Source organism: Epinephelus fuscoguttatus, linkage group LG3 (genome assembly GCF_011397635.1).
Source record: "Epinephelus fuscoguttatus linkage group LG3, E.fuscoguttatus.final_Chr_v1".
Classification (NCBI taxonomy): domain Eukaryota; kingdom Metazoa; phylum Chordata; class Actinopteri; order Perciformes; family Serranidae; genus Epinephelus; species Epinephelus fuscoguttatus.
Genome location: NC_064754.1, coordinates 11,961,671 through 11,986,480, shown reverse-complemented (window position 1 = coordinate 11,986,480; position 24,810 = coordinate 11,961,671). Strand labels below are relative to the sequence as shown.

Genomic DNA, 24,810 nt, shown 5'->3' with positions numbered 1-24,810 from the left:
CACTAAAGTAGCACAGCTAACCAGCAGAAGATGTTAAGAAGTTGAGGCGACAAAATCCAAAGTGTAAAGTTTGTATGCAAATACATATTCTTTACAGATAGACTTGATGCTGCAGAATTCTGTCAGTATATGACGCCTTTTGTCTTGAACTTTTAATGTGATATTTCTTAGAGATAGTTTGTCGTAATCTCACAAGGAATCAAGTTGTAGTCTTGTAATTTTGTAATTAGCGACCCTGCAAGATCTTCAGTCTTTGGAAAATCTTACACAGTAAAAACCCACATTGTCTTTATCTGTGAGAGAGTTTAGTATTTTCAAAGTCTGTAAGTGTATGGCAGACATTACCTTCATCTGTCAGCGCACTGCTGTGTCATATTGGAAAACCCTTGAAAGTGAAAAAAGAAACTATGTTCCACCTCTTTGTTTTAAGTTTATTATCAATCTTCCAGTCCCGCACCACATCCATCCATCCATCCATCCACATGCGCGCGCACATACATACACACACACACATAATAAGCTGTACAGTACACATATTTGTCATGTCTCTGATTTCAATGTGTTCCCCTCTCCTAATCAAACACACAAGCAAAGAAGCCTACCAAAGCTGTGCTTGCTAACCAACAGCCCACTGTCTTCATCTACCGTCCATTCAAACAAAGACATGTCCTCACATTACAGGATACTCTTCCTGTTTAGATCTCTCTGTGCTTCATTTATTTTACTATCACTGGTTCTATCATTTCCAGCCATGAGTGATGTGGTCCTGTGTTTGTGTCCCAGACTGCATTAAGACAACATGGCCAAAAAGGTGACAAGTTAAAAGTCATACTTAGGCCCACTTGTGTCATTACAAAGTGATGACATAGTTGCAAAGCACTACATAACGTCACTAACCAACAACTGATAAACACGTTGTCCTTCAATGTGTTGCAACAGTTAGCTCATTCCAGCTAACAGGTAGGAGCCATGAAACAAAATGGCTGGTGTAATTAGTTTCAAGGTGAGACTTGGGGCCCGCTCACACATGCCTTGTTGGGTTCGGACTTTTGGGGATTTCAGTTTGATCCGAAAATTACAGGTGTGAAACCTTCTTGACCAGGGTCCAAACCAAACAGCCAAACCTTGGTTCGACCAAGAGATGGTCTCAGTCTGGATCAAACTGAACTGTAGTTCGGTTTGTTTATGGGGTCAAAACATTTTTTGGATGGTGGGGATGACTTTCTAAAGAGCTGGTTGGGAAAAACTCACAAAAACTCAGACACCTTTAAATATTTTTTGAGGATGAAAGGGAGGGGATACGAGATCATGGATAGGCTTGAGTGCAAAGTAATCAATGTCAAGTATAGGGGGACGCAGCTCACATTGGACATAGGTACGTCATGAATAGTTGTTGCAATTTAAAACCAAATCTAACTGGATCAAACATATTCAGTTCAACAAAAACGCAAGCCTTGGCTCAGACTTTCAGGTGTGAAAAGGCCCTTAGTGAACACCGTAGATTTTTTCCACAGCTGAATTCAGGTTTAACTGGTGCAACAAAGTGTTGGACTTGATCCCGTAAAGCTCTCGGATACATTTGATACTCAAAGTGTTTTGAATTTGAATGTGAAATCTTCAGCAAGAAATGGACAGCTAATGTATAGCGGGGAAAGGAAGACTTGGTGCACTGTTTTACAAGTGTCCACTACATCATCATCACAACTTCTTTTTAAACCATTTAACACATTTTCTCAGACGAGGAGCCTCATTTATGTTTTAGCGTAATCCTAAAACCATTTCCCAGGGAGCTAAAATAAAATTATTTGGAGACCAGAAGGAATTTTACACAAGTTAGTAGACGGAGTACTGGGATCACTGGCTTATTATTGAAGCCGTAACACTATCATAGAACAGAGATCATGTCCATGTGGAGTTTGTTTAAGTAACTGACTGAAAACTGAAGATCTTAAAAATAAGGCGTCTGGTCTGAGAGTTTGTAACTGAACTGTGGAGCTTCAAGCAAAATCAATCTGAAGGGCTGCTTTAATCTTTTTAACATGGTTTTAAATCTTAATCCCTCCTTTGCATCAATATTTAAAAACGTTCCATTTATCAATAGCTATATTTCCATATAAATTCATATAAAACAATTTCAAATTAAATAGGTGACATTAAAAAAAAAAAACACTTTCATTTTCAAGGCAATTGCTCGAGGAATGAATTTTCTAGAAAAGCCGACTTTGTCTTAAAGACCCCATTAACGACAAAAGGCCAAAACATGATTTCCTTGTTCACTTTAGTTTCCTCACTTCCTGTTTTGTTCAAACAGACGACATGGTCCACAGCCAAACACAGTGGCCTATAGTGGCTAGTAGTAATAGTAGTGCATGCTGCAGTCCAGTATGAACGCCACTTAAAAAAAGAAAAGGAAAAAAAAAAAAAAATCCACATTTAAATTCACATCATCCTGTACAAACATGGAATCATATTCACATCTAGGAAAAAAAAAACAATAAATGAATCAAAGAAAACAGGGAATCAGCATTTTTTTCCCCCTCAATGTCACATTTTTCATCCCTCCATTAAAAGGCAAGTCAATTCACACAGCGACGTCCATCGAAAAGTTCATGTGTGTTCCTTCCAGCCACTGGTAGATTGTCACAGGTCCAGAATAGATCCTAATAATTGCTTGAGTGTTGGCTGACTGGAAGGCTGTGAATGAGACGACGGCCTCGAGGAGAGTGACAGCAGGTTGCAGGTATTCTGCCTGGGCTGCGTTACTGACTCCGTGCATCACACAAACACCACCTGTGTTCTTGGTCCACTGACTCCCTCCATTTGGTGGATGCTGTTATTTAAAGTAGGGTTTAACTGACAACTGGGGTCATAATTTGTACTAAAGGAATACTCCACCTACAAAATAATCATTTGTATACCAATTACTCATCGCGTTGAATTTGTGAAGAAAACTTTCTAGCACGTCTTAGTCATGAACGGAGAATCCAAAAAAGACAAACATTCTTTACGACTTGAAGTAAATAGGAATTGCGTTTTTCAGCAAAACTATATAAAACATCTGTTTACAAACTCTCACACAACTCGTGCAGTATAATCGAAGTCTCACTGATCCAGTTGTGTGCTCAGAACTTCCCGAACACATGCTTTTTTGCTAAAATTGTTACACAACGCCAACAAGTAGTGTGCCCTGAGCGCTCCTGAGCATTGAGTGCATATGAGCTTCATCAAGTAGAATTCAAACATGTGTCCAGGCACACTACTCAGCTACTACTGTGTTTTAAACCATGTTTTAGCATGGAGCAATGGATGTGTTCAGGAAGTACTGAGTATACAAATGGATGAATGAGACTTGGATTATACTGCACGAGTTGTGTGAGAGTTTGTAAAGAAGTGTATTGATACAGGTTGGCTGTTCAGGTGCTGTGTCAAACCATCGTAGTGACGAGGGAGCTGAGCCGAAAGGTAAGGTTAGGCTCTCAATTTACCGGTCCATCTATGTCCCAGCCCTCACCTATGGTCAATAATTCTGGGTAGTGACTGATAGAATGAGACGGATATATGTGACTGAAATGAGTTTCTGTGTAAGGTGTCTGGGTTCAGCGTAAGAGATATGGTCAGGAGTTCGGACATCCAGAGGGAGCTCAGAGTACAGCCGCTGCTTCTTCACGTCAAAAGGAGCCAGTTGAGGTGGTTCAGGCATCTGATCAGGATGCCACCTTGGCACCTCCCATTAGAGATTTCCGGGCACATCCAACTGGTAGGAGACCCAGCAGTAAAGCCAGAACACACTGGAGGGATTATGTGTCTCATCTGGCTTCTCGGGATCCCTCAGGAGGAGTCAGAAAGTGTTTCCGGAGAGAGGTACGTCTGGAGCTAAGCCTGCTGCCCCTGCACCCAGGCTCCATGCATGGATGTGGTTAAATGTTGACTGTAATTACTTTAATTCACCAACAGTGTTTGCCTTTTGATTCTCCATTGCCCATGGAGGCAAGCGAGAAAAACAGTTTTCTTCACAAGTTCAAGGTAACGCTGTGAGTAACTGATATACAAATGGTCATTTTGCGGGGGAAGTATTCCTTTAAAAACCAGCTATGACTTGACCTTATATGACTGATCACACATTTAGTTTACACTTAACTGGTTGTCTATGGGAAGCCCTTAACTTTAAATGGATTCTACTTTGATTTTGATCGGGTTCCACAGACTGTGCATAAATGTGTTCACTATTATAACCATCATTATCATCATCATGGTGTTTTTTTTTAATGTTCTAAAAGTGAAAATGGTGAAATGTTAAAATATCAAACATCTGCACCAATTTTTACCTAAATGCAGCTTCAGTGCAAAAGTGCTGATTCCAACCTTTGTAAACCTGCAGTCGTCAAACCCTAATCCAGAGCTCATCGGTGACCCCGGTGTGGATCACACTCCTCACCCTGGCAGTGGTGATGCCTTGCGCTGCTATACTTGTATAATGTAACACCCAGACCTGACAATGCCAGTGCCTCCTGCTACCTACTGAGCTACAGTAAGGATAAAACCCACAGAAATGAGCCAAACTGGGGTTCCTGTTTGGTCCAGTGAGATCCCGAAAAAGTAGTCTTTTATAGCCCAGTGCCAGAAAGTCAGTGCAGATCTTCTCATTTTACCAGCAGAGATATTGAAATGAATGTCTGGAGGGCAGACAGTCCAGCATAGTTTATCTGCACGGTCTATCGGCCAGCGAGGAGTGAGATCTGGACAAAATGGTTCAACTCATCCTCAGATGTCCAGGTCTGCAGTCAGTCAGTGGCTTGTTGCATTATGAAAAATCCAAATGTCTCCCTAAAAGGCAGAAGGAGATGGCAGTATCTCCTCTTCGTCTCATTGGTCGTCAAGCAGGAGGCTGGTTGCCACTCAGACAGAAATCTCATAGGTGGTGCCCCCAACGCCCGTTACCTTCTTCACCCCGCCACCCTGAGGCTTGTGGGCGGGACTCTGCACCAAAGCCGAGCTGGGATAGGCCACTCCGGGCCGGGCGGACACGCTGACTGGGTGAGAGGGGGAGGAAGGGGCGGAGCAGGAGGAAGTGGAGGAGAAGGGCTGGCCGCCGTTGGTCCGACTCAGAGGTTTCATCTGGATCAGCTCATCCCTGGTTTTTAGAAAAACACAAAGTGGATCAGCGTCACAAATCAGGACAGGAGGTCAATGACACTAATCAGTTTTTAACACTTAATTTCAAACAGCTTGCTCACTCTCGCTATACATAAGACATAACTAAAGGTCTGAACTAGCCTTAACTTTTGTCCTTTCTTTTAGCTCGATCTGGTCTGAGTTCACACTGACTTCTTACAAACAAACTGAGAGGAGTAAACATGAAGTCAGCAGTTGACAGTGACATTAACAATGGAGTGGTTTGTGCTAAACTGGAAACTGAACGGGAGAAGCCTGCAGGACTGTCTCACACACACAGTACAGTTGTCAGGTAAACATTGTTGGTGACAGCTTGTATTTCAGTATGAAGGTTGAAGCATTCATGTTAGACTAACAGACGACTGGGAATTTTTGCGATGCTGGAGAAACGATCATAAGCACATTTTCCTTTAACAGTTAGTTAATCTGTGAACTAGAATACATGCGGCATTCAAACTCTACACAGTCCATTTCATTTAGTCGTCAAGGTCACAATGAAGATATCACAATGAGGCGTTCCTGTGATCAGAGAGCCACAGCGGTAGAACTAAACCCATGCAGCTGTGGAGTACGGTGAGCAGGATGGAAAAGCAACGGGGATGCTAGACAGCACAGAGACGCACATGTCAGAAGATGAAGCAGTCTAACTATGGTCATGCAAAAGTTTGACTGTTCCTCGGTGTAACTAAAATGAGAAGAACTAAACTAAAATACAAGAAGGTTGGATCACCAGTCCGAGGAGCTTCATCTCGAACTACATCAGATATAATTGCCTATTTTTATATGTTACATTTGTTACTTTTGCATGCCCTGAATTAATGTTTTTGTACGTCTTTATTCATAAATTGACATATTCTAACAGCAGGGTTCCCACACCCTTTTTCCCCCAATGAATTTTCAAAAGTTTTCCATGACACATCACCCCATTTCTGACTAATTAAGTAATTAAAAATAGGTTTACCTATATATAGTGATACAGCCATGAATTATTAACCATGCACTTCCCAAGCATTTACAAATAAACAAAGTGCTACTGCTCGCTAACTTCAGCTGCTCATTTGACATTCCTGCTGCTAATTAGCTGCATATGCTGATAGACCAGACTGACACTGGTACTTAGCAAAACATCAAGGCCACGCCCTTTAGGGAAACATAAAGCAAAAATGCTACTGATGTCAATACAATTTGACATGTTTGGATTATAATTTTGACAAGTTTCTTTGCATTTATTTCTTGTTAAATGTCTATAGTTTTTTTGTGACTTTGCCTGAACCTGAGCGTTCACGAGACCAAAATAATTAAAGGTTGATCATCGTCACGCCGCTTCAGTCTTTCAAAGTGGATCAATAACCCAATACAGTGGCTGGATATTACAGATATCCGGTTGGATACCTGGGGTCTCATTAAGAAAACTATGCGTAGGATCCATACTAAAAAAGTACGTATGAACAAAAGCCAAAAAATGGTGTGCACCAAATTTTTTCCGATAATTTCTACAACCAGGCTTTCACCTCACCATCTGCATGACCTATTTCCTGTCTCCAAAATGTTAATAAGCATGGGTCAAAGTTTCTTCCATCAAGTCTGTTTTTAAAGATCACAACTTTTGTGTGAGATGGCATACCCAGGCCTCGTTTTGTGCGTACCCAGTGTTTATAAATGAGACCCCTGGTGATTAAATGAAATATGTGTATTTGATTTAAACACCAGGGGTCTGTAGGCTAAGTGTTGTCTGTAAATAAGCAACCTGTTAATAGCCAACTGTTTCATCTACAGGCTGAGATTGGGCTGCTATACTGTATTACTGTATAGCTGCAGCCTCCCAATCAAGCAGCTGTCCATCAGTAGTAACTGTCACTGGCATCGTTTAGCGCTTTACTACACTGACGGTGAATATTCACATATCTACTGTGCCTCAAATCTCATCATGTAAGGATTCGTTAAGCTGCTATGCATCAGCTTTTTAACATTGTCCTGTTTCTCTCCTGATGTGACGGCACATTTCTTTCCCCCTACAGGGAACATGACCTTGGTGATGACGTGATGCTGGTCTTTGTGTATCACGTGATACTAGTGATGTTTCAATGGTCACGTAGTGCAGTGCTAGATTTTAAAATTAGTAATACAAGGAACATATTTGGCATAACAAAGTATAAGTGTTTGGGGATTTCAAAACAATGTATGTTCTCGGGAACATTCTGTTACTTCCAAACTGTTTCCAGGCCTGGAAAATATTTTTTTTTTGATTGCATAACTTCTCCAGGAATTTCATAGCCGTGGGAACCCTGTAACACTAAAACTGCCCGCTGAGTATGGTAGTATACACTTTTCCGTTTTTCTACTCTTGTTATCATTACACTGCTGCATCACGTTTAAGATGTGTAATATTATTTTTGTGCCTTTTACATCGGCACACGTTTCATGTCGTGGTATGGATACAGATGTGTCTGCTAAAGGTGCTGGCACAAAATAATATGCCGATCAAACAGAAGGTGGTTATAATGCAGAGGCCAGGGACATACAGGCAGACCACAACAGCATCACACATGTAACAGTGAGACACAGAAAGAAGGAAGAACTCACAGGAAGTCTGGCAGGAGGAGGAGGAGAGAAGGGAAGAGGAGGAGGAGGAGGAGCAGTCAATCAGGTAGTCAGGTTTTCAGGCGGGCAGGTGGTTTGTTCAGGGTTAACAGCAAACCAATCGTCCTGACAAAAGGCGAAATTCATACTCACTTCGGCGCTTGTATTCCTCCTCCTCCTCCTCCTCCCATCCCTCCACTTCCTCCTCCTCCTACCCCCGCCGCGTTCGCTCCGGCTGACGCAGAAGCCTTTCGGACCAGCCGGTACTGCATTTCGGCGGCAGCGGCACTCGAGTAAGAGAGCGACTTGCCCAGAGGTGGGGGGTGCGGGGAGCGGGGAGGGTGGGTCGTGGAGGTGGAGGAGGATCCCAGTGGGGTGTCAGTGGAGCGGGTGCGGTAGGGATAAGCGTGGTGGGGTGGTGCATGAGGGGCAGAGAAGCGGGGAGGGCGGGAGGTAGAGGAAGAGGAAGAGGAGTGGTGGTGGTGATGATGGGCGTGGTGGTGGTGGTGATGGTGGTGGTGATGATGGTGTGGGGGAGGCGGGGCAGAGGAGGAAGGGGGAGCAGAGGCCTGATTGGCGGACTGGGGGTGAGCGCCGGAGTGGGGCTCGCCTAGCAGGCGCTCCCTCTCTGGAGGAGGTGGTGGGGAGGAGGACGTGGAAGAGGAGGAGCGATGGAGGAAGGAGTGATGGTGGTGGTGGTGGGTGGAGGAGCGGTGGTAGTGATGGGGCGACTGGGAGGACTGGGAGTGCATCTCAGAATCTCTCTGTTGTGATGACAGGAAGGGGGAGCTGTAGCCGCCTGCTGCCGGCGTGCAGGGTCTCCCAGAGGAAACCTCGGGGGCTGCCGAACCCGCTGCCACCCCTTTGTCGAACTCGTCACCACCTGCCAGTAAGCTGTCATACGACAGGCTCCCATTGCGGGATGGGTGGTGAGGCGGGGGTGTCTGATTGGCTAAACTCTTGAAGCTGGCTGAGGTGGTGGTTGCCTCGGAGACGTGGACGGCGCCTGCTGAGGTGTGCGTGGAGCTGGAAGATCGTGACGCCACTCCCGATAGGACCGTAGGGTCGGAGAAGGAGGGGTATGAGCGTCCGCCGAGGGAGTAGCCAGGGATGCCCCCTCCCCCCGCCTCTCTCCCTCCCTCTCTCCTCTCCCCACCTTCTCCCCCTCCCACTCTGTCAGATGAAGTGTCCCTCCGGTCCAGGCTGGGCTGGGAGCGGAAACCAGGCTGCTGACTGGCCTGAAGGAGGGAGGAGGTGGAGGAGGAGGAGTCCCTGGCACTGCCAACACTCTCCCCTCGACTTAACTGGAGGAGGCAGGAGGAGGAGGAGGAGGAGGAGAGAGAGGAGGGAAGGTGAAGGAGAGAGGGGGCAGCAGGAGGGGAAAGAAACAAGAAGAAGCTGAGCAAATAAGAGTAGAGAGCCACACGGGAGTTTCACCATGAATTCCTGCTGCACTGAAACTCCCTCTAGTGTTCACATCCTGACACAACACCTCAACTGCCAATGTGTCTTTGCCACACAGGAAGTTGTCTCTTTTTAGGTCAGCACTGATATTATTGGTCTTAAACTTCCTATAACCCTTTCTGTTAGATACTCAATGTGTTTACTTGATAATATCACCACTCAATGCTAAAATAAAGGAAGGCCACAGAGAACCAAAGGGCTGACAATATGACGATAATAATACAATAAGGGTGAAAATATTATACATTTAGCGTGCACTTAGACTGATATTGATATTATAGGTGGGCCTCCATCCACAGCAGTACTGTCTGCTTCTCCAAACTAGGGGATAGCTGACCACCATCTAATAGAAGTAATACACTGACCATGGATGGATTAAGTAGCTCATACAGCCCCACTTTAGGAAATCCAAACTATCCCTTTAAGACGTTATAATAAATTTAATAAAAAAGAAAATATTGTCCGAACTTGAACAGGAACAATGAACAGAATTTATTTTGTTGGTACTTTTATCCACCTTATTCCTAGCCCCCATGATATCTTGCGTGAATTATGGGTGCAACTACTGGCGTGGAACTGGAACCGGCATTTTCCAATGGTAACAACTTGCTTATAGTATGCTAATCTTCTCTAAACTCTTTTTATTTATATAGCACTTTTCATGCAAACATGCAGCCCAAAGTGCTTCACATGGCAAAACGTGGAACACACCACCTGTTACAGCTCAAATGGGATTATGTTATCATACCTCTGCCATCTCTGACAGCAATCTCAAAGCATTGTTTTTTCCTTTTTAACCAATGACAGTAACAATGAGCTTGCCTTGCTACATTAACATGGCCCGAGCTAGCTTATGGTAAACGTATACTCCTTCTTAAGATGATTTCTGATGACTTTTTAAGAGATACTAACACATTCGGCAAACATTGAACAGCTCCATGTAAAGTGAACAAATGTGATGTTTCCCAGCTAATCCTCCGCTCGTCTGTGTTAACGACACAGTTTACATTTTTTTAACTTCTGATTTATTGAAATTTGTTCCGAGCGAAACATGATGCTGAATTTAGCAGCAGACTTCAGTAATAGTAATATAAGGTATTAGTAAAAGAAATAACTTTTGGCGTTCATTTTTTTATGTGATACAAAGGAAGTGCAGTAATTCAGTAGCACATTCTCAGCCCTAATGACTAAATACATATTTCAAGGTGTGTTGCTGAGTTTATTTTATAACGAGCAATTTTCTAATGTAGGTTGAAAATGAAGTCAGACGGGGAAAGACAGGGATATCGTGTACTGACGTTGAGTGATGGACCTGTCAATGTAGGAGTCATTCTCTTCTGCAAATTCTGATTTAAGACTTTTTTGCTATGTCTCGTGAAACTTATTTGGTTTTTATTTCTCATATCAACAATACTGTTGGCAACAGGAACAATCCCTTTTTGTTCTGGTTACATGTTCAACACACAGTTGCTGAAGACAAATATTTAGCTTAGAGTGGTTATTAGTCGTTACAGACACGGACAGTGCAACAGGTATCAGAGCTCCGCAAAGACGTTTTAGAAAATGCCAAGTTAACATTAGTTAAATAATAAATCAGTCTTTACTAAATTGAAAGCAAATTACATTTGAAGTGCTGGCAGGTAGCCACTAAGATTAGCCACTGGGACTAACTATAGACAATATATGGGACTGACTAGCTCACTGTTACTTCTGCTATCTCACTGGAAGTTGCGCCCATAATCATTTCTACAGTAGTGCCCTCAGGAATAAGGTGGATTTAGATTTGTTACTGAGATTACACTTTATATTCACGCCCTGCTTCTACCTCCAAAAGCCCACAATATAGGAAAAGAGGAAGAGTTCTTCCCCTTTGACTTTTTTTCTCCATATGAGATTAACTCAGGTGACAGCAGCATGAAACACCAACATATCAAATTGTATTTACAGGACAATACTGACACTTCATATTAAAATATGGAAGTAAATTTGAGCCTTTAATACTGTGTCTGAGCTACAAGGGAACTCTGGGGGAATCTACAGGAAACACATTTCTAATCAGGGAGAAATGAAGGAGAATCAAAATAATATGTGAGTGCTGGACTGACACGACAGGGAGGATATGGACCAGACATGGGTGCAAATACTGAGTTGAACCAACTTATCCGTACCAAATTAGGTGTATTTGTGTGGAAGTTAAATACAAAAATAACTTTCTTTCTCAGCCTTATACTTCTGTTTTACTTTTTCTGTCCAGTCATGCCAAGACAGATCAATCTAGTCACTAACCATTTTAAATGTATCCAAACAGTATTTCACCCACGTCCAGGGCAAACAGAAAGGGGCAGGAAACAAAGTTACGAGTGGAGATAAGAGGGGGAAAAAAATGCTTTTAGAACAATCACTTACTGATACTGATCAACAGAAAGCCACTGAGAAACCAAACCCAGATGACCGACAGGAAATCAAAAGGAAAAAACAAACAAAAATGGAGATGCATTAGACTGAAATTGAAGAGATAAAAGAAGCAGAAGCAGGGACAAATGGAAAAAAAAAACTCACAAACACACACGCACACGCACACACACACACACACACACACACACACACACACACACACACACACACACACACACACACACACCATACATGCACTTTCTAAATTTGAGTGTCCTCGAAACTTTTTTTGTGCATTACGGCAAGGATTATAGTTACTGCAGATTTGGAGTCCACCTGCTTGGTTAATATGTCCAGTGAGTAAAACTTCCACAGTCCAGGCTATCAGACTGATAGCCCAGGTTACAACACTGGGACTGGCTCCCTCCACTGCGTCACTCATAAATTCTCTTTCCCTAAAATTCAATGCCTTCAAAAGACTTTTAAGGATCCACGGAAACTCTGTGCATACTCTTGAGAACTGTGTGATCTTTCAAAGTTTCTCTTGCTTGTGTGCTTGTCCTTGTCTCTCTCTCGGTCCCTCTGCGTGTGCTCGTTTTTGTTCTCCATCCTGTGTGAAGTCTTTCCTCTTCCCAGGTCTCCATGGTGAAGAGGAGGTCCTGCGTTTCAGGTCCTGTGCGTTTGGTGGCACCTTAAGTTGCTTGACTTCCTCCAGGATCCATTTTCCTCATACGTTTACAATCTATCTGTAATTTTGTTGTTCTTATTGTCCATACTGTAGTTTTATTATTAAGGTACACACGATCTATTGCATATCTGTTAATCTAGGGAGAGGGATCCCCTCTCAGTTGCTTTTCCTGATATTTCTTCCATTTTTTCCCTATTAAAGTGTTTTTGGGGACTTTGAGAAGTGAGGGTCTGAGATTGTGATTTGTGATATTGGGCGTTAAAGGAAAAAACTGTCTTGACTGTGCTTGTATATCACCTGGCTGTCGTTTATGTGTGCATTACCTGGTTGGCGTAAGCATGTGTGAGCGCTGTGTGGTTCTTGCCGGGGCTGTAGGTGGGCCTGTATTTGTACATGGTGGGGGTGGGAGGGGCTTTGTTCAGTAGACTGCACTCTGCAGGAGGGTGGGAAGAGAAAGAACAAAACATATTACTGTGAGATCAGAATCCCATCAGGGTTTCATGTTAACAGGACATTAAGACAAGATGCAGATGGCCGATGGAAGTCAAGACTGTAGCAGGATGTTAGAAAACGTTACCCTCTGTGTTTCCCCTGGTGATTCCAGGGTAGCGGAGCTCTGGTTTAGGAGGAGGAGGTGGCTCAGCGTCACACGACTGGCTCTCCATCATCTCCAGACTGGACTTGGACTGGACAGAAGAGAAAAGACAGATAAGAGTCAGAGATAGAAAGTCAAAATATCATATTCAGCTGACTGAAATATAGGTGTTGTTATCGATCCCTATAGCGTATGTATGTACAGACAGGTGACCGAAAAACCTGACTAAATAAGTGGAGACACTTCGTACATGAAAATGATGTGACTCGTATATCCAAAAAAAAAAAAAGATATGAAATGGCTGAATGTTACATTAACCATCTTTTTAAGTTGCTCTGTGGGGTGTAGCTGTTACGGTTATTACAAACCAGTGATAGATCGATAAATTAATGGATAAATATGAGAAAACAGAAGAATGGAATTATTTTTAACACTGCTTCAACTATAGAATAATTGAAAATTCAACCCTTCTTGGCTACGATGATTAAAAACAGTCAAAGACTCTGAGACCCGTTGAAACAGACTCATGTGTGTTTTTGTACCCATGTTACAAAGCGTCACAGCCAGTCTGGGCTGATACATGTGGCTGTCTTGCCGTTACTGATGTGACCTTTGAGGATTTCTGCAAACAGCTTTTAAACCTCTTGCTGCCATCTGGACCTTCCCGTAAGAAAAACTTACCAAGTGCAGATCTGAATGAGAAGCGCAGCATCCTTACATAACAGGTTTACAAACAGGCGAAAGCAATTCTGTTTTTTCTTTACCTTGTGTCTGAATCAAACAGAATGATTCTTACCCGGTGCAGGTCTCCCTGTATACCGTTGTCCAGGATCTTTGCAGCCAGCTGGGCCTCCGTCAGCTGTGGCCGCAGAAAGGGAGGTTGCACACAGACACTCTGCACACACTTCTTTCTGCCCAGATACCTGCAGAGAGCACAGAGACAGTGAGTGTCCCCATCATAAAGGCCGACCACACGTACACTGTTAATACACGCTTTCTTTCGAATGCAGCAGTAAACTAACTGAGCACTGAAATATGCTATTTATCATCTGTGCATTTTTTAAATGTCAAAGAATACTTGCAAATACTCCTGGCAATCTCAGTTACTCCCTTAAATTGTGGTCTTTGGATGCTTTAGGTCAATGTTATTTTGTTATGTAGCATATGCTCAAGCATGTTGATAGGTTTTGAGTGGAGACATGCCTTTGAAATGGTATGTAATGCCTTGAAATGTACAGCAAACCAGAGAGAGTAGTGGTTAAAAAAAAAGAAACAAAAAGGTTAAAAAAAAAGCACCTGGGTGCTTGTGAGCTGCAGAGGACATGGGAGACATTCTTCCAACAGCCATTGGTGAAAGGGTTAACACCCCCTCTGAACTTCCCTGTTACCTGGAGAAAGAAAAAGAGACACCAACAGAGGCATTCAAAACATGAAAGGGAGGGTGAATACAGTATAAAAGGATGTTTAGTAACACGTCACTACTACCAAAAAACATCCATATTAATACAGTATGATTTAAGGCATTAACTGTTTCTCTATATTGTTCTAAATAACGTCACTTATACTGAAATCTATTTAATATTTGAGCACTGAGAAAACGGCTTCATTTGTGGCAAGTAGTGCAACTCTCCACCTGCTGCCAACAGTTTTAAAATGATGTTTGAAATGCGCTTGGGTCAAGTGGCCCCTAGGTGGGGACTGACCCACACTCACAATGTGAAGTGCCCAGAGTGTGGGAAAACAACAATCTGCATGTTCAGAGCCAAATGCTATTTGCAGAGTACTGCTGTCATCATTTGTTCACAGCTGGCAAAGGTCTGTATTTCTTTTAAAGAAGGTGGTTACAGCGGTCACCATGAATAACTGGATTATTTTCTACAAAATGAATGTGAAAGTCTGTCTTTTGAAGTAAAAAAATTAGATTAAACAACTCGGTGGACACCAAGTGTGAGATATTGTTATAAACCAAACCTCTGGTGAAAAATAATCAGATCTAGTGTGAAGTGGATCTCCAGGAAAAACTGGTTAACTGCCATCTTGTCAGAGAAGAGTGTTTTTGGCCACCCGTGTGATGGTTCCTGGTTTAATCCCAGCTTTCAGGCACTCAAACTTGCTGCATTTATGCTAACATGGTGAAGCTGGAAGTACTCATCAGAGCAAACTTAGCTACCTAAAGTACAGGTATGAGCCTGGTTGGAATATCACCTGTGTTAAATTTAGGAATGTGCGTGGTTAGTCGACTCAATTAAATGTTGCTACCCTTGCTATTCCCCACCAGAAATATTTGTCAGTTAAACTTATTAAGATGCCCAGAGGTAAATGGGAGGGGCTTTGGATTGGCATATGAGATTAACCAGCGACTCTGATAAACTGCTCTCCTTCTCTTTCATACACGTGCACTCTAAGACTCGCATGCACGTTTGTGTGCCCAGTAAATCTCGGCAGCTGTACACGGACGCGTAGAGTATGAAACCTTAACACACACTTGCACTGGCTGGATGTCTTCTCACTAGGCTGAATGAGAGAGGAGCTTTGGCTTGACACTAGTTTGGTGAATGGGAGAGCCTGAGAAGCCTGGATGTGGGTGTGTGTCTTAATGTACGTGCACACTCATGCATGAGAGTTATTGTGTGTGTGAGTGAGTGTGTGTTTTTAGATGGAGATAAGTTGGGACATTAAATACGCAATAAACATTTGATAATAATGCAATGTGCAATGTTCATAATGTACAGTGCACAGTGCCACACATCTCAGCGGCATTAACAATTTCAAATGGCTCCTATAATACATGCAATATTTTTTAGGATAATGTTTAACCTTATACAATAAATTTTGCTCAATTTTGACAGTTTTCTGAGCATTTTCTTACTTAGAGACCAGTCGACTCATTTAAGTTTAAACTTCCTTTTCAACATCAGGGACATTAGTCATAATGAACATCCCTGTTTAACTGTGTGGAAAATGTAAAACAGTGCATTGTGTGATATTGTCTTGTATGTAGTAAATGTTATTTCTTCCATCTAAAAATGCCACTGTTTGTAAGATGTCCTACTGTACATGACACTGGTGCACACGTACTGAAACACTGCGTATCCCACCTGTTCATTGGTCGTCCTGCCTCTGGCCACAAGCACTATGTGGAAACCAGTAAGACCAGCAACAGGGATGAAGAACAGGCCTGCAACACACATTACAGCCAGCCTGGGAGCACAGGGGGGTCAAGGAATATCTTAAGAGACCGGAATAAACAGACTACCAAAAACTGGATAAAATTTGTTTAAGGCAGTTAGCTTTTTCTCAAGTCAAAAAAAAAGACAAGTTTCATTACTTGTCTCAGAGTGTTGAGTGAAATCCTCCCACACCACACTGAAATGAATCCTCAGTACATCTCGTAGCTGAAGCCAAGGAGGAACTTCAGCTTTTGCCAAGGTGGACGAAAGTGTGACTGAACAGATTGGATAGGACAAAAATACATGGGGAAAGCTCTGTAAAGGATACGTGACGATGGCGTGCAGGCGGTCGATGTTCTGGCGATGGTAGAGGACAAAAAGCAGGCCGAAGCCAAACACGGCCATGATGTGGGCCGTCAGAGACAGGAGGAAGAGGAAAAAGTAGCGGTAGTTCCTCCTGCCGATGCAGTTGTTCACCCAGGGACAGTGGTGGTCGAAGTCCTGCATTATGAGGGTTAAAAGACACTGTGGTGAGAAAAACAGTAATGACATTTGTCTGTACTCTCTTCTACATCTCTTTCACCATTGTCCTCTGTAGTGAACTGCTCAGGCACGGTAACCAATTGATTTGATTGGTAATTGAGTGAGGCTACTGCTGCATTAACTGGATTAGCTGTGCCCGCAGTCTCAAGCGGTGACCTTCAGAAAAAACAACATTCAGTGGGGATTATAATTTATTGTTATTAATCTATCAGAAATTGGTCACAAGTCCAGAAAAAAAAACTGTCACTCGGTCAAGATCTGGACCGCAGTCCTTCATATGGTGATGCCTGTCCTTTGCTATAAACATTAAAATACCTTTGAATCTTTCACACTACATGAGCTACAGTCTGCAGCCAATCTCCACAGCTTAATCTCAATTACAACTCAACTGAGGGTGCCTATATTCTACCACCATATTCTAACCCCAATAATACTTTGTGTGAATTATGGGCTCAGCTTTTGATTATCTTTGTTACCAAACTGGCTTCTGTGAGAGCTAGCAGTGTTCTTACAGAGGTTTTCCTTTATCTTACAGATTTCTGGGAGATAAATGTTGTGGCAACACCTTAAACAGATTAATTTGATCATACATTTGACTTCTGCTACAGAGGGAAGGAAGGCTAATGAAGAAGTGACCATGGATAATGTACAGTAGCATATTTAGTTTCTTCATTGAGTCAGAAGAGATACTTTAGCATTCCTTATTTTTCGTGGACTACTTAATCCAAATAATGGAAGTCCTGGTTGAAAACTATGAAGCTGATAATCTTAAGGAGAAACCTGACTTTTTTGCAGACTATCTGTCTTGTGTCCTTTTGTGTGGATTTAGTGACAGTTTATTATCATTTTCTAGAAATCCCTAAGAAAAGGTAAGACACCCAAAGAAGACAGCTACCTCTCACAGTGAAAGGAGACATCGAAAGTTGCACACATACTTCACACAAGGTATCCTGGAGCCAGGAATAATGTGGATTGTAATCATTTATTGTTGCTATCTCAGTCTGGTGATGCAGTGTGGGCTTTTTCCACATCAAACTGCACTTTCAACTCTATTATCCTGCAACCATTAAGCAAAATTGAAAACAATAAGAGAAGACGTGGACTGAAAGACAGGCACAAGCACTTGTTTTGATGTGTTCATCATGGTGCCAAGATCAAAATAGGTCACAATCAGTGACTCCTATACCAGTACGAAAAAGGTCTAGAGATGTCCCAAGTTGATCTGAAAGACTGTTAGAGTCTTTAATGGGTGGGCATCAGCTATATATTAACTGTCTGTCTATCACAGAAATATTATACGGATGTGTAATGCATCTAAAGTGCTGCTGCTGGTTGCATTTAAGCATCAGTTTTTGTTGATTCAAAGGATGAAGGGAGCCTGTCCAATGTCTTACCACAACAGATCAACACTGATTCTCTCCTCTCCACCAGAAACCATTAAAGGAAAGCTGTGTTTCAGGAGACCAAGTATATCAAAACTGGATTTACATATTTTAAGATAGGCCTACGTCAGGCTAAGTGTGCATGATGCAGCTTTCATTTTGTCTTCCACTTTTCCATCTTACTATCATGTATTCAGAAATGGTGTACATGAATAATGTCCTAATTTATTACAAGTAAAAGGTGAATGGGTGAGTGTGTGCACACCTCGACACAGTTGTCACAGACGGAGCAGTGGGAGCACCGTGGCGGCCTGTAGAAGCGACAGGTTGAGCACCACTTCATCCTGACCTGGATCCCTCTGATCTCCACAGTCTTGTAGAGGGGAGCACGAAAATCGTCCTCCTTGTCCTCGTCCTCTTCGGCTGCAGGGGGCGGGAACAGAAGACACACACATGATGACACACACACTAAAACCCTGAAATTTAACAAAATGAACATTTGAGCCCTGGCATCAAAAGACATACACACATTAACTTCTTAAAATACCCGACCATCGAACAAATGTTTGACACATTTTTGTACCATTTCTCATTAAAAACTTGGCACAAGACCAAACAGTTCACATGTTCAATATTTCTACGTAACACTGTAGAAAATCAGTGATTAGTGAAAAACCGGATGATACAGATCTTGTTTGTACACTTGGGAGAATCTTCATCCAATTTTCTCCTACAGTTCAGCTACAGGTCAATGAATTAATCAGTCAGTCAATCAGCAATTAGGGCTGTAACGGTTTGTGTTTTCATGCCAAACCGTCACAGTCTGGTGCACACTGTCGTACGCAGACTACAAGATATGTGGACAGATTCATGCAATGCAGAACCAAAGTTCACACACGCAAGTTCGCCTGGGAACTCTTAGCCGATGGTTGTTGCATGCAGTAGCTTGTACGGGTTTCAGCCATGCCGCGAAATCTTGGTTGAAGCACTAATTTTAATTTAATCCGCACTTCCCCTGTCGTCCAGGTTACAGTGACAGCGAGCTAACACACAGTGAATCCTTTGCTCTGAGAATCCAAGCCAGAAACAAAATATGAGCGCAGTCCACAATGTTATTCTGTGTGATAGCAGTATGAGAGGCATTCACTAAATTATTAAAAAAAACCAAGTTATTAAGATTTTACATCAGGAAAAAAAATAGTCAAATTCAACTTCCCATGTCAAAGCATTGTTAAGACTCTTGAAGGATTGATTTAAGACATTATATTATCAATTCAGGCCTTATTTTTAGATCAATTAATTCAATGCCTTTCAAGACTTTTAAAGGATCTGCAGGAACCCTACATATAAGCTATCATTGTAAATCAGTTGATACGACTGCTTTGAGCTCTGATTACATTTACAATTAAACTAAATCAAATTGTGAATTTCAAACTTGTGCTGTAACTACTCCCCTTACTGACCCACCAACAATCTGCTCGTTGGACACAGGTAGAGAAGTTCTTCATCTTTGTGATGATTAAAATGTAAATTAGAGTTTCGATAACAGTAAATTACCTTTGAGTGTGGATGAGCAAGAAATGTATACACTTTGTAAATTAGTCCAAATGGCAAACTTGACAGTATGAAACAACAGAAATATAAACATACTGCAGACAGTAATTAGTGGACAATGTGCTGACACATGAACGTCAAATAGATACAGTATACTCAACCATCCACATGCTCACCTCTTGGGAAGATGCCGGGGTCCATGAATGTGGCCATACAGAAGTTAGCCAAAACAAACAGGAAGATGACTCCATTGTAAATGGGCACCGCTACCGAGAAACGCTCCGAAAGCCACGGACACCTGAAACATGAAGAGAGGACAGTGGGTGACACTTTAGAGGAAAAACAAGAGAAAGATTCTTCTGTCACAAAACATACATTTTGGTTAGAACGAGTGTTGCCATGGTCCCTGGATGACAAGATGAATGGCCATTTGTTGGTCCTTTTACAGACTGATAATTACCATCATGATATCCTGAGAAATATTCTTGTTTGGTGAATTTCTTGTCTGGTATTTATTTCATCTTTTACATCCAGAACAGAGGTCCAGGACACTGGTCTACATGTGGACAACTAGGAGTTGGTTTGATTGGACTGCAGATGATTTTACATTAGCCTGAAGTTAGAGTTGGTTGCTGTTACCACAACAAACATGTCCGTTAGCTCAAACCTGTGAACGTGTATGAAGATTCAAAGAGAGCTGAATCATTGCTTAGACCACTTTAAAAGGATAAGGCTGATGGTTTCCTCTTTTTTGTCTTCATGTTGACACATTTGATGAAAAGACTTTATAAGCAACAATGTTAGCCTGTCTCTCAATACTCTGATTCCATTCTACCATCTGTGGCATTCAACCACACACCCATTGGTTCCTCCTGAAGATGCAGATCTATGAAAATGGTTCACGCCTACAATTTTTCTACAACTGGTCACTGTGGTTTTTAGCAAACATTACTCAAATAGGGGGAAAGTGTGCATTTGTTGGGGATGATTTTTGACTGTGGATTAAATCACAGTTAGTCAGGGTTTCCTACACGTTCATTTATTTGTGGTGAGCTGCCACGATTAAAACACCCGCCGCCACGTTTAGATATTCTATTTTTGGAGCTGGATTGTTCATTAGGTGCTCTGTTGGAATATACTGTTAGCTCATTATTTGCTTCACAGATGGAGGGCACAGAGCGTCAGGCGCGGTGAAAGTGAAACTTAACCTCACAATCTGATCAGCTATTTTCGGATTGACTGGTTAATTACCCATCCCTGCCACTCAAAACTCCACAAACTGTTCCACCTGGGCTGCGTTTACAGACCCGCAAAAACCTCGGAATTTAGAAAGGGAACAGAGACTGATACAAATACGCACAGGCAAGAAAAAACACAAAAAGTCGGTTAGCTAGCTACCATCACACATAGATTATAATTCTGTGGGAAACACTGTTTAGTGCTCTGATGAGTGTTTGGTGCAGCAGGACAGTATACGGTTCCACAAAAAGAGATGGTCTCAGTCCAGATGGTTCAAACTTAACCATGGTTCAGTCCGTTCCTGAAGTGAAAACATCTTTTGGATAGTTTGGACCGTCAGACCAATTACAGGAAGTTTTGGCAGGCTATCATCAAGTGATAAGAGTAGTGTAACGCTTCAGTGCGTCGTGTTTGTGTGTGGTTCAGTGACAGAGAAAATGACTGCACTCAGAGCAGACAGATGCTAGTGATGGGAGCAGAGGAGAAATTAGCAGTTAAGTCGTAGTAAATGTACAGTGTAGGTGTCAGTTTGTATGGAAACAACGAGAGGATGAGAGCGAGGGGACATGAGAGGACAGAAGAGCCTATTGACAAACCAATCAGTGTCAAGTGAAGGGAGACGCTGTTCATGTAGGTGACGACGACAGGACTTGTTATGTTGTTACTTGCTATGTCATGTATACTTCTTTTGTGTGCTCACATGATTGCAATTTGAAACCAAAACTAAACTGGATCGAATGCATTGTAAGACAAAGTTACAGGTGTAAGAAAGGGCCTAAACTATCCAAGGCGTGCTCCAACCTCCATGAAATAGTGCCGACACTAACTGTTCCAGGGTATGAAATTAACACAATATTTTGGGGGCAATTTTGGCCCCCACAGTCTAAAAAATGGGGGCATTTTCAAAATGTTTGGGGGCCATCAAAAAATTGTAATTATGTTCTAACAATAAGCACATGAAAAGCAAAACCAACTAAGTCAGTGTCTTCACTCTTCAGTAGAAACCACTATAAATGAAATGAATAATGGGTTACATAAAGTTACGGTTGCAAAATATCACTCAGATTTCCTATAATTCAGCCAGTTTAAATGTGATGATTTAACCATTAATCTACTGATAGTAGTACTAATGTTTCACCACATTACAGTTACTGTTACTATTAAAAAGGCCAAATTACTATAAATTCCTTAGATGCAATCCTGGAAGTAAGTTAATTTAAAATTTAACATTCATTCTACCTTAATTTTTCATTAATTTGTCATTGTGTAGACACAGATCACCCAAGAAATGGTTAATTTATACTTATGGTACAGCAAAGCCCCCTCCCCTTCTCTGTCAGATTACTCTCACATAATCAGTGCAATCTCGATGATTATGTCTGGAAAATGAGTTGTAGATGTGACGGTAAATTAATTTAATAAAAATAAAATTATACTTCTTATACTAATTATACTACTAATGTCAGATTGTAATACTGTTAAAAATATAAATACATATAGTTGTTTCGAAAACTTGGGGGCAATTTTGGCTGTTTGACTGTTCCAGTGTTTTGCTTTCATTTCAACAAATCTAGACAAGAAGTCCATAAGATTTTTGAAGTTGCAGGAAAGCACATTTTGTCACATTTGATGGACACTGCTGATTGTGCTGGCAGTTCACTCCTGCTTCCAGTCTTCTACGACAGCACACAGGTGTGTTTCTGAAACGGTTTAATAAAAGGGTTTTTGACAGTGCTTTAGGAATAATACACGCTGCTGATAGCTGTGACACTGTCTGCTGGTATTTGTATATTTGACTATACGCAAACCAAAATAAACCAAGTCCATGCTAATTATTTTTTGCAAATAAAAACAACAAGCCTACATATCAAAATTAATTACAAGCATATTACTGCTTTACGTTCTCCAAGGAGTTTTCTTGGATGTTTTTTATTAATTCACTAGTGAGAAAACAAGAGGAGGTGTGAGAGTGACCGCAGGGATTCAAACACTGACAGAGTCTGGGAGAAAGACACAGCGAGAGACTGGATGATGGGCTTTTGTCAGAGTGACAGATGTTGGCCTATTTTCTCCTCACTAATCTGACCACCACACTGACCACACACACACACACAGATTAGATTTTCCCCACATATGCGCGCACAAATATACACAGACGGCAGGCACACACACTTGTTCACACCTGTCAATCTGACTTTCTCACATTTAAATCATGTACACGCTGCTTTTCCCACAGAGACTGGTTCGCACGCTCCCACTCTCACCACTATTTTTCCCTTCTCTCACACACACAAACCCACTCCGGAGTGAGGTGTCAGCAAGATTAGTGATGACAGTCTATAACACCATTGACTTAGCATTCTGTCAGAAACACTCATGAGGCTGAAGGCCACACAGAGGCGGATAAAACTGAAAATGCTGTTTACATGCAAAAACGACCTTAGCTCAGTCCACACTACTGTTTTCAGCATGTTGTTTTAAAAGATTAGTATCCAAAGTCCGAAACTATGAAGCCAGCCAAACTGCTTTTTACTCCTGGTTTTTGTTGAGAGACAACACAATTGTCAAGCCTGTGTCTGACCCACAAAAGACAGACAGACAGATATTACTCTTCTGCGTTTGAGCAGGTTAAACTCAGTTCTGTTGGCCAGCTGAAATGATATCCCAGGTGTTAAGGTGTTGACCATGAACTGCGATGTTCCAGGTTCACGTCCGGCTCGCGATGTTTGCTGCTCCACATCTCCCTTCCTCCTCATTTCCCGTCATCACTCTACTATGGCTATAAAATAAGGCAAAAAGAAGCCCCTAACATAACTTAATCTTATTTAACTTCCTATCATCCAGCTACAATAGGTAGTTGTGCACTTCAAACACAGCTTGAGCTTTGTTTGTTCTTTGAATTAAGTTATTGTGAATGAAATACGCTCTTATTTTTAAATACAGTTCACTTGAAAAAAGAGTTCAAACCACAATCAGCTTGAGTATGATTGATTCAGTGTCTATTATATGATCTTATTTATAATTGGCTGCCACTTCACTATGGTTATAACATCTTCGTTGCAGCTTTGTCAGTCGATTTCAAGCTTAAAAAAATCTACCTATGCAGTGAAAACATGTCAAAATTTCTCAGTAAAAACATTTACAGCAAAGTGAACTCTGTAATCAATAATACCTGCATATATTTACTTATATCTGTCTATCTATATATTACATATTTATTGCCAACAGCTGCCTCTCTGTGTTTGCTGTGTATATAACAATAAATAACTTGAAACTGAAATTTACAGCAACGACTCAGATGTGACTGCAATTGTTTGTTTCAATCCAACTGTACAGAAGTGCAACACTACATTACGTTTTAGTTTTTAAACTTAAATTCAGAGCATACAAGTTGTCTGGACACCACTCTTAACATGAAGGTGGCTGAGCTGACGGCTAGCAGCTAACAGTGCTAACTTTAAAAACAGCACTGTATAACGGCAACAGTACTGACAGAGCTAATGGTAACCAGGGAGGAACCGGAGGTGACGACGCCGTCCCGATATCAGCAGTAATTGCCGTATGAGCATAGTGAAAAGTGGCGGCGATGAGCTAGCCACTGGGATACGAACATGCATGCGTGTCCGGACTGGCTTACCACAACAAAGAACTTGGATTGCAACACACACACAGGGTTAGCGTGACTTCATTCTCTGCTCAGGACGCCATTACTCTACGATATCTTTACATAGCAAATAGTGGTTTGCTGCTGTATTAATGCTCTGAATGTTGCAAACTGAACGTTCAAATAACAAATACCTGTTAAAATGTCATGACTGAAAAATGTTCAAGGTTCAATTAGTTTGATGGCCTTCACAAACCTTTAGTTAAGATCATTTGTTCTGCCAAAAGTATCCCAAACTGGACTGGCTTTAGAAGACACGTTTAATAAGTCTATTTACTCCTATTAACATTTCTCTATTGGTTCTGCTAAGCAAAGGTTAGAGTTTGGGGTCGATATGAGCTTAAAGGAGCAGTGTTTAGGATTTA

The 24,810-nt window shown here is 41.8% G+C and overlaps 1 protein-coding gene across 2 annotated transcripts in view; it reads right to left on the bottom strand.

Annotated features, from left to right (window-relative positions):
• Positions 1-2,426: 2,426 nt before the first annotated feature.
• zdhhc5a (zinc finger DHHC-type palmitoyltransferase 5a) overlaps positions 2,427-24,810 on the bottom strand; it is a 30,775-nt gene continuing 8,391 nt past the window's right edge. The window contains exons 3-12 of one of the 2 annotated variants that reach the window (XM_049569022.1): positions 19,719-19,840; positions 18,254-18,411; positions 16,392-16,564; positions 15,992-16,094; positions 14,190-14,281; positions 13,690-13,816; positions 12,876-12,984; positions 12,622-12,731; positions 7,906-9,056; positions 2,427-5,131 (exon numbers count right to left, since the gene is read on the bottom strand). In XM_049569022.1, the coding sequence (XP_049424979.1) occupies positions 4,897-5,131; positions 7,906-9,056; positions 12,622-12,731; positions 12,876-12,984; positions 13,690-13,816; positions 14,190-14,281; positions 15,992-16,094; positions 16,392-16,564; positions 18,254-18,411; positions 19,719-19,840 (2,380 nt within the window). In that variant the 3' untranslated portion in view covers positions 2,427-4,896. Of the gene's footprint in view, positions 5,132-7,755; positions 9,057-12,621; positions 12,732-12,875; positions 12,985-13,689; positions 13,817-14,189; positions 14,282-15,991; positions 16,095-16,391; positions 16,565-18,253; positions 18,412-19,718; positions 19,841-24,810 lie in introns of both variants that reach the window. The other variant, XR_007448660.1, reaches the window with a different exon arrangement.